This window comes from Ahaetulla prasina, chromosome 1, assembly GCF_028640845.1.
Source record: "Ahaetulla prasina isolate Xishuangbanna chromosome 1, ASM2864084v1, whole genome shotgun sequence".
NCBI classification, from domain to species: domain Eukaryota; kingdom Metazoa; phylum Chordata; class Lepidosauria; order Squamata; family Colubridae; genus Ahaetulla; species Ahaetulla prasina.
In genome coordinates, this window is record NC_080539.1 from 3,625,001 (window position 1) to 3,640,520 (window position 15,520).

A 15,520-nucleotide genomic window follows, 5' to 3' on the forward strand; every position below is an offset into this window, starting at 1 on the left:
GTGGTTTGTGGAGGAGGAGGAAGAGGAGGAGGAGGAGGAGAAAGAGGAGGAGGAGGACCGGGGTTATTCTTGGTGCTCTCTAAGCTTGGTTGTTTTCTTCCAGACCTTTCATGACCCAACTAGGGAACAACATCAGTGCTAGAAGGGAGGGAGGAAGGAAGGAAAGGAACGTAGGGAGGGAGGAAGGAAGTAAGGAAGGGGAGAAGGAGGAGGGGGAGGAGGAGGAGGAAGAGGAGGAGGAGGAGGAGGAGGAGGAGGACGACGACCAGGGTCATCCTTGGTGCTCTCTACGCTTAGCTGTTTTCTTGCAGACCTTTCATGACCCAACTAGGGAACATCATCAGTGCTAGAAGGGAGGGAGGAAGGAAGGAAAGGGGGGAGGGAGGGAGAGTGGGAGGAAGGAGAGGAGGAGGAGGAGGAGATCCTCAGTGCTCACTGAGCTTGATAGTTTTCTTGCAGACATTTCATGACCCAACTAGGTAACATCATCAGTGCTAGAAGGGAGGGGGGTTTGCTCCCTGTTGATATGCAGTTGCTAAAGCAAACAACAGCCTAATCAAGGAATTACCATGAAGAAAAGGACACTCCAATCAATGCCAATATATCGAGCCACTTCTTTAAAAACAGACCAAGCCCCACTCCCTTCTAGCAATGATGATGTTACCTAGTTGGGTCATGAAATGTCCACTAGAAAACATCCAATCTCAGAGAGCACCAAAGGATCCCACAGTCCTCCTCCTCCTCTTCTTCCCCCTCTTCCTCTTCCTCCTCTCCACAAACCCCTCTCCTTTCTAGCTCTGATGGTGTTACCTAGCTGGTTAATGAAACATCTCTGTGAAACATCTCTCCATAAGACACTGGAAGTTTTAAAGAAGTTGGATAACCATTTGTCTGAAGTGGTGTACAGTTTCCTGCCTAAGCAGGGGGTTGGACTAGAAGACCTCCAAAGTCCCTTCCCACTCTGTTATTCTAAATTCTAAACCCCTCTCCCTTCCAGCACTGATGATGTTACCTAGCTGGGTACCGAAAGATCTGCAAAGCAACAACCAAGGTTAGAGAGCAACGGGGACCCTGCCGTCCTCCCTCTCCTCTCCGCAAACCTTTCTATCCCTGATGACGATACCTAGCTGGGTCACGAGACGTCTGCCAGAATACCACCAAGCTCAGAGAGCACCAAGGACCCCGAATTGCGACTCCTTGGCCACTACCACTCTTCGTCCCCCAAAAGCAGCTGAGGGAAGCGGAGGGGCGCGAGAATTTACCTGGAGGGACACTGTAACGGGCGGCATTCATGTCCGGCTGGGGCGAAGCCTTGTTCATGTCCCGGGGTGAGAGGCGGTAAGGCGAGCCCGATCGGTTTGCTGCGTTTTGCATCTGGGCTTCCTGATCCATGGCCCGCTTGACTTCGGCGTAAGGCATGTAGGCCACTGTCTTTGCTGGGCAGAGGAAAGGAAGAGCATCGGTTAATAAACGAGAAAGAGAATTTTAAATTTTTTATTTAATTCACGGTCCTTAGGAGCGGTGCGGTGACCTAGAGGTGGAGCTCTCGAACTCACAATCAGGAGGCTGTGAGTTCGATCCTAGACAGAGGCAGATAGTTTTCTGTCTGGGCACAATGAGAATATATCTGCTGAAAAAAAAAACACTCCGCGCTGGCGACAAGAAAGGCATCCGGCCAGTAAACGCTCAGCTCCATTCAATTGCCCAGACTCTACCCCGCAAGGCAGGGGTCTCCAACCTTGGTCCCTTTAAGACTTGTGGACTTCAAAGCTGGCTGGGGAACTCTGGGAGTTGAAGTCCACAAGTCTTAAAGGGACCGAGGTTGGAGACCCCTGCCGCAAGGGATTATGGGGGTCATTAAAAGATGACTTAGTGAACATTCAAAGTTACAATGACCCTGAAACAAGTGACTTAAGATCAGTCCTCACGCTTATGACCGTCACAGCATTCCCAGGATTGGTGCGGTGGCCTAGAGGTGGAGCTCTCGCCTCACGAACAGGAGGCTGTGATTTGCAAACTGAGAATATAATCTGCCGAACAAAACTCTGCATTGGCGACAGGGAAGGGCATCCGGCCAGTAAACACTCAGCTTCATTCAGTTGCCCAGACTTCACCCCGCAAGGGATTATGGGGGTCGTTAAAGGAGGAGCAGGATTTAATTCACGTCCTTAAACAATGAACTCCAAAAAAGAAAGGTGAAAAAAAGAAGATAAAACAATACGACAAAACTAAGTGAGGTATTTAAAAATGTACACAGGAAACAAACCCAAAAAGAACACTCCACAGGTAGCCCTCGTCTTATGACCGCATTTCAGCCAAATGTTTCTGTTGCTAAGCGAGACAGCTGTTAAGCAAGTTTTGCCTCATTTTACAACCCAATTCATGAATACAGGTAGCCCTCGACTCGCAACACTTCGTTTAGTGACTGTTCAAAGTTACAACGGCGCTGAAAAAAGGCGACCAGTGACCGTTTTCCACACGTACGACCTTTGTTAACATCCCCGCTCACAAACGTGATCCAAATTCAGATGCTCGGCAACCGACTCGTACTTATGACCGTCGCTATGCCCCAAGGTCACGGGATCCCCTTTTTGTGACCTTCTGAGGAGCAAAATCGACAGGAAAGCCAGATTCACTTAACGACCGTCTGACCAGCGATTCGCTTGGCAAGGCAGGTCGCAAAATGGGGCCAAACTCACTTAACAAATGTCTCCCTGATCAAGAGAAATGTTGGGCTGATTTGTGGTCGTAAGTCGAGGACTACCTGTACAGACGCCAGTTGCCGAATGCAGTCGTAGCTCGGAACTTGACCGCTTCAAAATGCGACGAAATCGGTGTTGGACGCATTTTGAAGCAAAGGTCTTTCTCCCGGGACTGGATGTGCAAAGAAATTGCTCTTTTTTCCTAGCTGGAATAGTGGTTTTCTCGGCACCCCATTTGTTTAAACCAGGGGGGTCCAAATTTGGCAAACTTTAAGACTTGTGGACTTCAACTCCCAGAAAGCAAAGCTGGCTGAGGAATTCTGGGAGTTGAAGGCCACAAGTCTTCAAGCAAAGCTGGCTGAGGAATTCTGGGAGTTGAAGGCCACAAGTCTTCAAGCAAAGCTGGCTGAGGAATTCTGGGAGTTGAAGGCCGCAAGTCTTCAAGCAAAGCTGGCTGAGGAATTCTGGGAGTTGAAGGCCGCAAGTCTTCAAGCAAAGCTGGCTGAGGAATTCTGGGAGTTGAAGGCCGCAAGTCTTCAAGCAAAGCTGGCTGAGGAATTCTGGGAGTGGAAGGCCACAAGTCTTCAAGCAAAGCTGGCTGAGGAATTCTGGGAGTTGAAGGCCACAAGTCTTCAAGCAAAACTGGCTGAGGAATTCTGGGAGTTGAAGGCCACAAGTCTTCAAGCAAAGCTGGCTGAGGAATTCTGGGAGTTGAAGGCCACAAGTCTTCAAGCAAAGCTGGCTGAGGAATTCTGGGAGTTGAAGTCTCCAAGCAAAGCTGGCTGAGGAATTCTGGGAGTTGAAGGCCACAAGTCTTCAAGCAAAGCTGGCTGAAAAATTCTGGGAGTTGAAGGCCACAAGTCTTCAAGCAAAACTGGCTGAGGAATTCTGGGAGTTGAAGCCCAGAAGTCTTCAAGCAAAGCTGGCTGAGGAATTCTGGGAGTTGAAGGCCACAAGTCTTCAAGCAAAGCTGGCTGAGGAATTCTGGGAGTTGAAGGCCACAAGTCTTCAAGCAAAGCTGGCTGAGGAATTCTGGGAGTTGAAGGCCACAAGTCTTCAAGCAAAGCTGGCTGAGGAATTCTGGGAGTTGAAGGCCACAAGTCTTCAAGCAAAGCTGGCTGAGGAATTCTGGGAGTTGAAGGCCACAAGTCTTCAAGCAAAGCTGGCTGAAAAATTCTGGGAGTTGAAGGCCACAAGTCTTCAAGCAAAACTGGCTGAGGAATTCTGGGAGTTGAAGCCCAGAAGTCTTCAAGCAAAGCTGGCTGAGGAATTCTGGGAGTTGAAGGCCACAAGTCTTCAAGCAAAGCTGGCTGAGGAATTCTGGGAGTTGAAGGCCACAAGTCTTAAAGTTGCCAAATTTGGACACCCTGGTTTAAATATTTGTTGCGTCTTCCAGAACAAATTACCAACCAGTACCAAGATACCCCTATATCTCGATTTTCCATATCCCCCCCCCAAGGATGCTACGACGGTCGTTAAAGTGTTAAAAATGCTCTTAAGTCACTTTTCGCAGTGCTGCTGGGGTCACTTTCCAACAGGCACTAAATGAACGGTTGTAAGTCAAGGACTAACAGGCAGGCAAAAACAGGCACGACGAGAAACGGCGATGCCGCCCTCGATTTACGCTGGAGGAGCCGAAAACCTCTGCGGTGTTGCCCGATTCCAAACATGGTTTAAGGGCCCTGTAGGCACACAGGAAGCAGAGTTGTATTTTTAGAAAAGCTTCGTTCCTCGTCGTGCCTCCCTGGTTTCGGCCTTGGCACAATGCCGGCTGGATTTTCCTGGCACGTGCCCTGGCCTGGCCTGTTTCTCAGGCTCCCCCACGGAAACTTAGAGCCTGTTGTTCTGACTGGAGTCAAATAGCTGGCAAGGCTGCAAATCAAATCCCAGGCACTGTCTCCATCTGGCTACAGGGTTTTGACCGAGGCCCAGGCCAAGATGCAGCAATGAGAGGAAGCCTGGGAGAGAAATGTCTGGGACTGGCTGGCTGGGGAATTCTGGGAGTGGAAGCCCACCCCTCTTAAAGCATGCTGGCTGGGGGATTCTGGGAGTGGAAGTCCTTCCCTCTTAAAGCAGGCTGGCTGGGGAATTCTGGGAGTGGAAGTCCACCCCTCTTAAAGCATGCTGGCTGGGGGATTCTGGGAGTGGAAGTCCTCCCCTCTTAAAGCATGCTGGCTGGGGGATTCTGGGAGTGGAAGTCCTCCCCTCTTAAAGCAGGCTGGCTGGGGGATTCTGGGAGTGGAAGTCCTCCCCTCTTAAAGCAGGCTGGCTGGGGGATTCTGGGAGTGGAAGTCCACCCCTCTTAAAGCAGGCTGGCTGGGGGATTCTGGGAGTGGAAGTCCTCCCCTCTTAAAGCAGGCTGGCTGGGGGATTCTGGGAGTGGAAGTCCTTCCCTCTTAAAGCAGGCTGGCTGGGGGATTCTGGGAGTGGAAGTCCTCCCCTCTTAAAGCAGGCTGGCTGGGGGGGTCTGGGAGGGGAAGTCCACCCCTCTTAAAGCAGGCTGGCTGGGGATTCTGGGGTGGAAGTCCTCCTCTTAAAGCAGGCTGGCTGGGGGATTCTGGGAGTGGAAGTCCTCCCCTCTTAAAGCAGGCTGGCTGGGGAATTCTGGGAGTGGAAGTCCTCCCCTCTTAAAGCAGGCTGGCTGGGGGATTCTGGGAGTGGAAGTCCACCCCTCTTAAAGCAGGCTGGCTGGGGGATTCTGGGAGTGGAAGTCCTCCCCTCTTAAAGCAGGCTGGCTGGGGGATTCTGGGAGTGGAAGTCCACCCCTCTTAAAGCAGGCTGGCTGGGGGATTCTGGGAGTGGAAGTCCTCCCCTCTTAAAGCAGGCTGGCTGGGGGATTCTGGGAGTGGAAGTCCACCCCTCTTAAAGCAGGCTGGCTGGGGGATTCTGGGAGTGGAAGTCCAGCCCTCTTAAAGCAGGCTGGCTGGGGGATTCTGGGAGTGGAAGTCCTCCCCTCTTAAAGCAGGCTGGCTGGGGGATTCTGGGAGTGGAAGTCCACCCCTCTTAAAGCAGGCTGGCTGGGGGATTCTGGGAGTGGAAGTCCACCGCTCTTAAAGCAGGCTGGCTGGGGGATTCTGGGAGTGGAAGCCCACCCCTCTTAAAGCAGGCTGGCTGGGGGATTCTGGGAGTGGAAGCCCACCCCTCTTAAAGCAGGCTGGCTGGGGGATTCTGGGAGTGGAAGCCCACCCCTCTTAAAGCATGCTGGCTGGGTGATTCTGGGAGTTGAGAGCCTCCGCCAGGATCAGCACAAAGCAGCTTCCCACAATGCCCTTGGGTAGAGTGGTGTGTGTGTGTGTGTGTGTGTGTGTGTGTGTGTGTTCCTTCACCTACCATCCCACTCGATGTTGGGGCTCTTCGAAGAACCGCAGGGACTGGAGGCCCTACGGAAATCCACCTCCAACTGCTCCTGTCTCTGGCGCTGCTGTTCCTCCAAGACGCTGGATTTGTGCATAGCCTTGATGTGCTGATGGAGGAGGGTGTAGCCGCTGGTGGGGAAGCCGGGGATCATGGGCAGCCGTTCCTGGAGTACAACAGGGGACAAACGGCAATCAATAAATCCTTAAGGATTGGCCATCCGTGCCTTACGACCCCAATTTGGGCCAAAAGCCTCCATTTTTAAAAGAAGGCAGTTCGTTTTTAAAGTGAGCCTGTCCCAATTTTGTGACCTTCTTTGCTATGGTTGCCTAGCACAGGGGTCTCCAACCATGGCCGCTTTAAGACTTGAGGACTTCAACTCCCAGAATTCCTCAGCCAGCTTTGCTTGAAGACTTGCGGACTTCAACTCCCAGAATTCCTCAGCCAGCTTTGCTTGAAGACTTGTGGCCTTCAACTCCCAGAATTCCTCAGCCAGCTTTGCTAGAAGACTTGTGGCCTTCAACTCCCAGAGTTCCTCAGCCAGCTTTGCTTGAAGACTTGCGGACTTCAACTCCCAGAATTCCTCAGCCAGCTTTGCTTGAAGACTTGTGGCCTTCAACTCCCAGAGTTCCTCAGCCAGCTTTGCTTTCTGGGAGTTGAAGTCCACAAGTCTTAAAGCAGCCATGGTTGGAGACCCCTGGCCTAGCAAATCCCTCCCGTTGCTAAGTGAATCGTGTGGTCGTTAAGCAAGTCTGGCCTCCTCCGCTGACTTTGTTTCTCGGAAGCTAGCCAGTGGGGGTCATGCCTCAGGATGCTACAACGGTCATAAATGTGAACCGGTTGCCAAGCACCCCAAATTTTGATCATGTGACCCTGGGGATTCTACGGCAGTTGTAAGTGCGAGGGTCCCATGTCACTTTGTTTGATTCGGTTGCAGTTCTGAATGGTTGTTAAATGAACGGTTGTGTTCTGTCCTCCTCGCCTCAGTCCGAGCGATGGCTTAATTAGCCGGCACTATCAGCTCTGGCAGCAAACTAGCGAGCGTCTGCCAAGTGACTCTGTTTTCTCCCTTGATGCCGATGAGTCAACAAACAGTACTTCAGCTCTAGTCAAGCAGTTGATTTGCCTGCTACGAAGAGGCATAGCAGCTCTCGCTGCCTTTATATCCTGTGAGGTGTGGCTCCATGACTCAGCACTGCCTAGCCCTGCCCCACCCCTGCTTCTGTTGTTCCCGCCTCTCCTGCCTATGAAACCTAGGGTCCAGCCAGGCCTGATTGCCATCAGCTGGGTCTGGAGGCGTGGCCTGGGGGGGGAATGAGTCAGGGGATGGAGGCCTTGTTATCTCCTCCACCTGGCCTGCCTCTGGCTCCTGGAGCTGAGCCAGGGAAGCTGGTGCTCCCGAGGTAAGTCCTGATGGCCCTTCCCCCTCACTTTCCAAGTCACTTTCTGGCAGGGGGTGCAGACACAACAGGTTTTAAGTCGAGGACTACTGGCGTATCATCAGGAAAATCAGACGTGCTGTCAGGGGAATTCTGGGAACTGAAGTCCACCCATTTTAAAGCAGGTTGCCGCGGGAATTCTGGGAATTGAAGTCCACCAATCTTAAAAGTATGCTGGCTGGGGAATTCTGGGAATCGAAGTCCACCCATCTTAAAGCATGCTGGCTGAGAAATTCTAGGAGCTGAAGTCTACCCGTTATAAACCATACCAGCTGGGGAATTCTGGGAGTGGAAGTTCACCCATCTTAAATTTGCCATGGCTGCTCTAGATCTTTTTCTAGAGTTAGAAGAAAGGGGAAGATACGGTTCCCATCTGTTCAGCACTTACCATGGGTGGTATGATGGCTGCCCGGTGCTGAAGTTGCTGCAAATCCATCGGTCCTTGTTTAATGGCAGATGATACCAGCAGGGGTCCGGTGGGATTTAACAGGGAAGGCTTGGAGTCCATTGTAAAGATCCTGGAGGTAGGGAAAAAAAATACCCTCAGAATTATTCTATATAAAGAGGAAATGAAGTAGTCTGATGAAGTTCCCTAGTTGGGTCATGAAACGTCTGCAAGAAACCACCCAGCTCAGAGAGCACCAAGGGCCCCACAGGCCTTTTCCTCCCCTTCCTTCCTTCCTTTCTTCCTTCCACCCTCCCTCCCTCCTTCCCTCCCTCCCTCCCTCCTTCCCTCCCTCCCTCCCTTCTAGCACTGATGATGTTGCCTAGTTGGGTCATGAAACGTCTGCAAGAAAACCACCCAGCTCAGTGAGCACCAAGGACCCCACAGCCACTCTTCTCCTCCCCTTCCTTCCTTCCTTCCTTCCTTCCTTCCTTCCTTCCACCCTCCCTCCCTCCCGCCCTCCCTTCTAGCACTGATGAAAATGTGAGCTGAAAACGCACCTATTTATTCAAGCGGGACTGGATTGAAATTTTATTGGGGTTACTTATATTTTAAGATTTTAAATTGTTTTAATATTTCGGCCACATTATAATATGTTTTTTAATTTCTTTTAATGTTTATATAGTATTTTTATTTCGCTGTACACCGCCCTGAGTCCTTCGGGAGAAGGGCGGTATAAAAATCGAAATAAATAAATAAAATAAATAAATAAATAAATAAATAAATAAATAAACTGATGATGTTCCATAGTTGGGTCATGAAACGTCTGCAAGAAAACCACCAAAGCTCAGAAAGGACCAAGGACCCTACACTCTTCCTCCTCCTCCTCCCTCCTGGCACTGATAATGTTCCCTAGTTGGGTCATGAAACGTCTGCAAGAAAACCACCCAGCTCAGTGAGCACCAAGGACCTCACAGTCCTCCTCCTCCTCCTCCTTCTTTTCTGCACACCCTACTCCCCTCTAACACTGATGAGGTTCCCTAGTTGGGTCATGAAACGTCTGCAAGAAAACCACCCAGCTCAGTGAGCACCAAGGACCTCACAGTCCTCCTCCTCCTCCTCCTTCTTTTCTGCAAACCCTACTCCCCTCTAACACTGATGAGGTTCCCTAGTTGGGTCATGAAACGTCTGCAAGAAAACCACCAAGCTCAGAGAGCACCAAGGACCCCACAGTCCTCCTCCTCCTCCTCCCTGCAAACCCCTCTAGCACTGAGGACGTTCCCTAGTTGGGTAATGAAACGTCTGGAAGAAAACCACCAAGCTCAGAGACTACCAAAGACCCCTCAATCCTCCTCCTCCTCCTCTTCCTCCTCCTCCTCCTCCCCCTCCCTCTCCTCCTCCCCCTCCCCCTCCCTCTCCTCCCTCTCCTCCCCCTCCCTCTCCTCCCCCTCCTCCCCCTCCTCCTTTCCTTCCTTCCTTCCTTCCTTCCTTCCTTCCTTCCTTCCTTCCTTCCTTCCTTCCTTCCTTCCTTCTAACACTGATGATGTTCCCTAGTTGGGTCATGAAACGTCTGCAAGAAAACCACCAAGCTCAGAGAGCATCAAGGACCCTTCATTTCAAACCTGAGCTACAACTATTCTCCTTTTAGAGGAAACGTCTATTAAAAAACAGCCATCAAATCCGATGGCCCAAACTGCCTGACAACCAATGAATTCGCCAGTAGAGATGGGGAGAAACGGGGCACGGCAGGAACGTCAAAAAAGATCAATATAGATATTTAAGAAATTCTGAGGTTGGAAAGGAGCAACTCAGTTCTCCATCCCAGGAATTGTTATGTCACCGTGTCTGAATTGGGCGGCCATAAAAAAAAACACTATTCAATAAATAAACAGATAACAGGTTCCCATCACCAATCTCTTTCCACTTATGACTGTATGACTATAACTTGTTGCTGGCAATCTTATGATTTATATTGATATATTGACCATCAATTGTGTTGTAAATGTTGTACCTTGATGAACGTATCTTTTCTTTTATGTACACTGAGAGCTTATGCACCAAGACAAATTCCTTGTGTGTCCAATCACACTTGGCCAATAAAAAATTCTATTCTATTCTATTCTATAAAATGAAACAAGTACTGGTACTCCTTGACTTACGACCACAAATTTTGGTTGCTAGGTGAGACATTTGTTAAGTGAGCCTTGCCCCATTCTGCGACCTTCCTCGCCAGGGTTGTTAAATGAACCGCTGCTGCTGTTAAGTGAGTCACACGGTTGTTAAGTGAATCTGGCTTCCCCGTTGATTTTGCTTGCCGGAAGGTCACAAAAAGGGATCACGTGACACACACACACACACACCCGGGACGCTGAGACTGTCATAAAACTCGATTCAGTTGCCAAGCGTTGGAACGTTGATCAGGTGAACCTGGGGATGCTGCAATGGTCGTAAGTGTGAAAAATGGTCACAAACCACTTTTTCGGCACCGTTGTAACTTTGAAGCGTCACTATTTTTCACACTTATGACCGTGGCAGCATCCCCACGGTCATGGGATCAAACTTCAGGCGCTTGGCCACCGATTCATATTTACGACGGTTGCAGCGTCCTGGGGTCATGCAATCCCTTTCTGCATCTTTCTGACGAGCAGAGTCAACAGGGGGGAGGACAGATTCACTTAACGACCATGTCACTAACTCAGGGGTCTGTAAACTTGGCTCTTTTAAGACTTGTGGACTTCAACTCCCAGAATTCCTGCTGGGGAGTTGAAGGCCACAAGTCTTCAAGCAAAGCTGGCTGAGGAATTCTGGGAGTTGAAGGCCACAAGTCTTCAAGCAAAGCTGGCTGAGGAATTCTGGGAGTTGAAGTCCAGAAGTCTTCAAGCAAAGCTGGTTGAGGAATTCTGGGAGTTGAAGGCCACAAGTCTTCAAGCAAAGCTGGCTGGGGAATTCTGGGAGTTGAAGGCCACAAGTCTTCAAGCAAAGCTGGCTGGGGAATTCTGGGAGTTGAAGGCCACAAGTCTTCAAGCAAAGCTGGCTGAGGAATTCTGGGAGTTGAAGTCTACAAGTCTTCAAGCAAAACTGGCTGAGGAATTCTGGGAGTTGAAGGCCACAAGTCTTCAAGCAAAGCTGGCCGAGGAATTCTGGGAGTTGAAGGCCACAAGTCTTCAAGCAAAGCTGGCTGAGGAATTCTGGGAGTTGAAGGCCACAAGTCTTCAAGCAAAGCTGGCCGAGGAATTCTGGGAGTTGAAGGCCACAAGTCTTCAAGCAAAGCTGGCTGAGGAATTCTGGGAGTTGAAGGCCACAAGTCTTCAAGCAAAGCTGGCCGAGGAACTCTGGGAGTTGAAGTCCAGAAGTCTTCAAGCAAAGCTGGCTGAGGAATTCTGGGAGTTGAAGTCCAGAAGTCTTCAAGCAAAGCCAGCTGAGGAATTCTGGGAGTTGAAGGCCACAAGTCTTCAAGCAAAGCTGGCTGGGGAATTCTGGGAGTTGAAGGCCACAAGTCTTCAAGCAAAGCTGGCTGGGGAATTCTGGGAGTTGAAGGCCACAAGTCTTCAAGCAAAGCTGGCTGAGGAATTCTGGGAGTTGAAGTCTACAAGTCTTCAAGCAAAACTGGCCGAGGAATTCTGGGAGTTGAAGGCCACAAGTCTTCAAGCAAAGCTGGCCGAGGAATTCTGGGAGTTGAAGGCCACAAGTCTTCAAGCAAAGCTGGCTGAGGAATTCTGGGAGTTGAAGGCCACAAGTCTTCAAGCAAAGCTGGCTGAGGAACTCTGGGATTTGAAGTCCACAAGTCTTCAAGCAAAGCTGGCTGGGGAATTCTGGGAGTTGAAGGCCACAAGTCTTCAAGCAAAGCTGGCTGAGGAATTCTGGGAGTTGAAGGCCACAAGTCTTCAAGCAAAGCTGGCTGAGGAATTCTGGGAGTTGAAGGCCACAAGTCTTCAAGCAAAGCTGGCCGAGGAATTCTGGGAGTTGAAGGCCACAAGTCTTCAAGCAAAGCTGGCTGAGGAATTCTGGGAGTTGAAGGCCGCAAGTCTTCAAGCAAAGCTGGCTGAGGAATTCTGGGAGTTGAAGTCCAGAAGTCTTCAAGCAAAGCTGGCTGAGGAATTCTGGGAGTTGAAGTCCACAAGTCTTCAAGCAAAGCTGGCTGAGGAATTCTGGGAGTTGAAGTCCACAAGTCCTCAAGCAAAGCTGGCTGAGGAATTCTGGGAGTTGAAGTCCAGAAGTCCTCAAGCAAAGCTGGCTGAGGAATTCTGGGAGTTGAAGTCCAGAAGTCTTCAAGCAAAGCTGGCTGAGGAATTCTGGGAGTTGAAGGCCGCAAGTCTTCAAGCAAAGCTGGCTGAGGAATTCTGGGTATTGAAGGCCACAAGTCTTCAAGCAAATCTGGCTGAGGAATTCTGGGTATTGAAGGCCGCAAGTCTTCAAGAAAAGCTGGCTGAGGAATTCTGGGAGTTGAAGGCCGCAAGTCTTCAAGAAAAGCTGGCTGAGGAATTCTGGGAGTTAAAGGCCACAAGTCTTCAAGCAAAGCTGGCTGAGGAATTCTGGGAGTTGAAGGCCACAAGTCTTCAAGCAAAGCTGGCTGAGGAATTCTGGGAGTTGAAGACCACAAGTCTTCAAGAAAAGCTGGCTGAGGAATTCTGGGAGTTAAAGGCCACAAGTCTTCAAGCAAAGCTGGCTGAGGAATTCTGGGAGTTGAAGTCCACAAGTCTTCAAGCAAAGCTGGCTGAGGAATTCTGGGAGTTGAAGACCACAAGTCTTCAAGCAAAGCTGGCTGAGGAACTCTGGGAGTTGAAGTCCAGAAGTCTTCAAGCAAAGCTGGCTGAGGGATTCTGGGAGTTGAAGGCCGCAAGTCTTCAAGCAAAGCTGGCTGAGGAATTCTGGGAGTTGAAGTCCAGAAGTCTTCAAGCAAAGCTGGCTGAGGAATTCTGGGAGTTGAAGTCCACAAGTCTTCAAGCAAAGCTGGCTGAGGAATTCTGGGAGTTGAAGGCCGCAAGTCTTCAAGCAAAGCTGGCTGAGGAATTCTGGAAGGCCGCAAGTCTTCAAGCACAGCTGGCTGAGGAATTCTGGGAGTTGAAGGCCACGAGTCTTCAAGCAAAGCTGGCTGAGGAATTCTGGGAGTTGAAGTCCAGAAGTCTTCAAGCAAAGCTGGCTGAGGAATTCTGGGAGTTGAAGTCCACAAGTCTTCAAGCAAAGCTGGCTGAGGAATTCTGGGAGTTGAAGGCCGCAAGTCTTCAAGCAAAGCTGGCTGAGGAATTCTGGAAGTCCACAAGTCTTCAAGCAAAGCTGGCTGAGGAATTCTGGGAGTTGAAGGCCACGAGTCTTCAAGCAAAGCTGGCTGAGGAATTCAGGGAGTTGAAGGCCGCAAAGCTGGCTGAGGAATTCTGGGAGTTGAAGGCCACGAGTCTTCAAGCAAAGCTGGCTGAGGAATTCTGGGAGTTGAAGGCCGCAAAGCTGGCTGAGGAATTCTGGGAGTTGAAGTCCACAAGTCTTCAAGCAAAGCTGGCTGAGGAATTCTGGGAGTTGAAGGCCGCAAGTCTTCAAGCAAAACTGGCTGAGGAATTCTGGGAGTTGAAGGCCGCAAGTCTTCAAGCAAAGCTGGCTGGGGAATTCTGGGAGTTGAAGTCCACAAGTCTTAAAAGAGCCAAGTTTGCAGACCCCTGCACTAACTGAACAGATGACCCGATTTCACTGAACAACTGGGGGAAGAAAGGTCGTAAACTGGGACAGACAAAAGCCACTTAATCAATGTCTCATTGGTTAGCAGCAGAAATGTGGGGCTCAATTCTGGTGGTAAATTGAGGCTTACAATTTACCTGCATGTGGTCGGTGTGGACTGTTGTTGCCAGGAGGGTGGGGGTGGGTGGGTTTGTATGTCTCTAAAGCTGCCCGGACTCACCAATTGGGCAGCGCTATCAATTTTCTTAAATAAATAAATACCTATTTGCAAATGGCCAGAAAAAAGAGAAGTAGGCTGGGAGGTTCCCCCCCCCCTCAATTCCTCTGCTTTTCTTTAAAGAGATGCCTTTTGTGGGTCAGGGAGTACACAACCACACCCCACGTAGCAGCCACCCAAGCGACAGTAATCTCTCCGTTCTGGACAACTGAGTGCAAACAAACCAATTGCTGTTTAGATCTTTGCAGGAAAAGGCTCTTGCCCCGGCAAAGCGGGAGGGAGGGAGGGGGAGAAAGAGAGAGAGCGAGAGAGAGGGAGGGAGGGAGGGAGAAAGAAAGAAAGAAAAAGAAAGAAAGAAAGAAAGAAAGAAAGAAAGAAAGAAAGAAAGAAAGAAAGAAAGAATGAATTTTAACTTTGGAAATAAATAAAATTCATATCAGAGAACGAAAGACAAAAGAAACAGAGACAAAGAAAGAAGAAGAGAAAGAAAGAAAGAAAGAAAGAAAGGAGAGACACAAAGAGAGAGAGAAGAGAAAGAGACACACAGAGAGAAAGATCAGAGAGAGAGAAGAGAAAGAGAAAAAGAGAAAGAGGAGAGAGAGAGAGACAGAAAGAGAAAGAGAAAAGAAAGAGAAAAACAAAGAAAAACAGAGACAGAAAGACAGAGAGAGAAACAGAGAGAGTGAGAGAGAAGAGAAAAATACAGAAAGAAAGAGAAAAACAAGAAAGAGAAAAGAGAAAGAGAAGAGAGAGGAAGAGAGAACACAAGAGAGAGAGAAAAAGAAAAGAGAAAAATAGGCGAAGAGAAACAGAGAAAGCTTTTCTTTCTCTGTTTCTCTTCCCCTATTTTTCTCTTTCTCTTCCCCTATTTTTCTCTTTCTCTTCCCCTATTTTTCTCTTCTGTCCTTTTGACAGAAGAGAGAAAGACAGAGACAGAGAGAGAGGGAAAGACAGAGAGAAGAGAAAGACACAGAGAGAAAGATACAGAGAGAGAGAAGAGAAAAAGACCAAGAGGAGAAAGAGGGAGAAAGAAAGAGAAAAAGAAAGAAAAACAGTGAGACAGAAAGAGAGAAAGAGAAACAGACAGAGAGAAGAGAGAAAAATAGAAAAACAAGAGAAAAACAAGAGAGAAAAGAGAGGGAAAGAGAAAGAGAGAGAAAAAGGAGAGAAAAACGGGGAGAGAAAGAGACACACAGAGAGAAGAGAAACAGAGAAAGAAAAGGACAGAAGAGAGAAAGACAGAGAGAGAGAGAGAGAAGAGGGAAAGACAGAGAGTGGAAAGGCTGTACTTGCAAATACCCTTTTCCAACAACACACAAACACACACACACAACACAGAGATTAAAAAAAAAGGTGGGGGGGAGTCAGTAACTTGATCCCTCTGACATTTAGCAGGGGCTTGGGGGGGGGGGCAAGCCCAGCCCTGAGCCTTGCCTGGAGTGCGTCCAAGGCCAGAGGAAACTTTCCATTACATGCTGCCGCCCTCATTGCGCACCGCGCTGGCCACAGAACATTGGGAAGCAAAGACGAGCGGGTGGGATGGCCCGTAGAAGACGACAACGCCAGCCGCTCGGGCGTCCCTACAAGGCAGGGGTGGCGGCAAACCCATTTAGAGAATCTAAAAGAACCGGAATAACAGAGCTGGAAGGGACCTCGGAGGTCTTCTAGTCCAACCCGCTGCCAAAGCAGAAGACCCTAGGCCCGGGATGGCGAGCCTATGGCACGCGTGCCGGAAGCGGCATGCAGAGCCATTTCC

General features: G+C 49.7%; 1 protein-coding gene across 1 annotated transcript in view; it reads right to left on the bottom strand.

Annotated features, from left to right (window-relative positions):
- The window catches only part of NCOR1 (nuclear receptor corepressor 1), a 195,279-nt gene that overhangs the window by 64,517 nt on the left and 115,242 nt on the right, over positions 1-15,520 (bottom strand). Inside the window, exons 21-23 of the mRNA XM_058163993.1 lie at positions 7,884-8,013; positions 6,033-6,222; positions 1,263-1,436 (exon numbers count right to left, since the gene is read on the bottom strand). Coding sequence (XP_058019976.1) covers positions 1,263-1,436; positions 6,033-6,222; positions 7,884-8,013 — 494 coding nt within the window. The remainder of the gene's footprint in view (positions 1-1,262; positions 1,437-6,032; positions 6,223-7,883; positions 8,014-15,520) is intronic.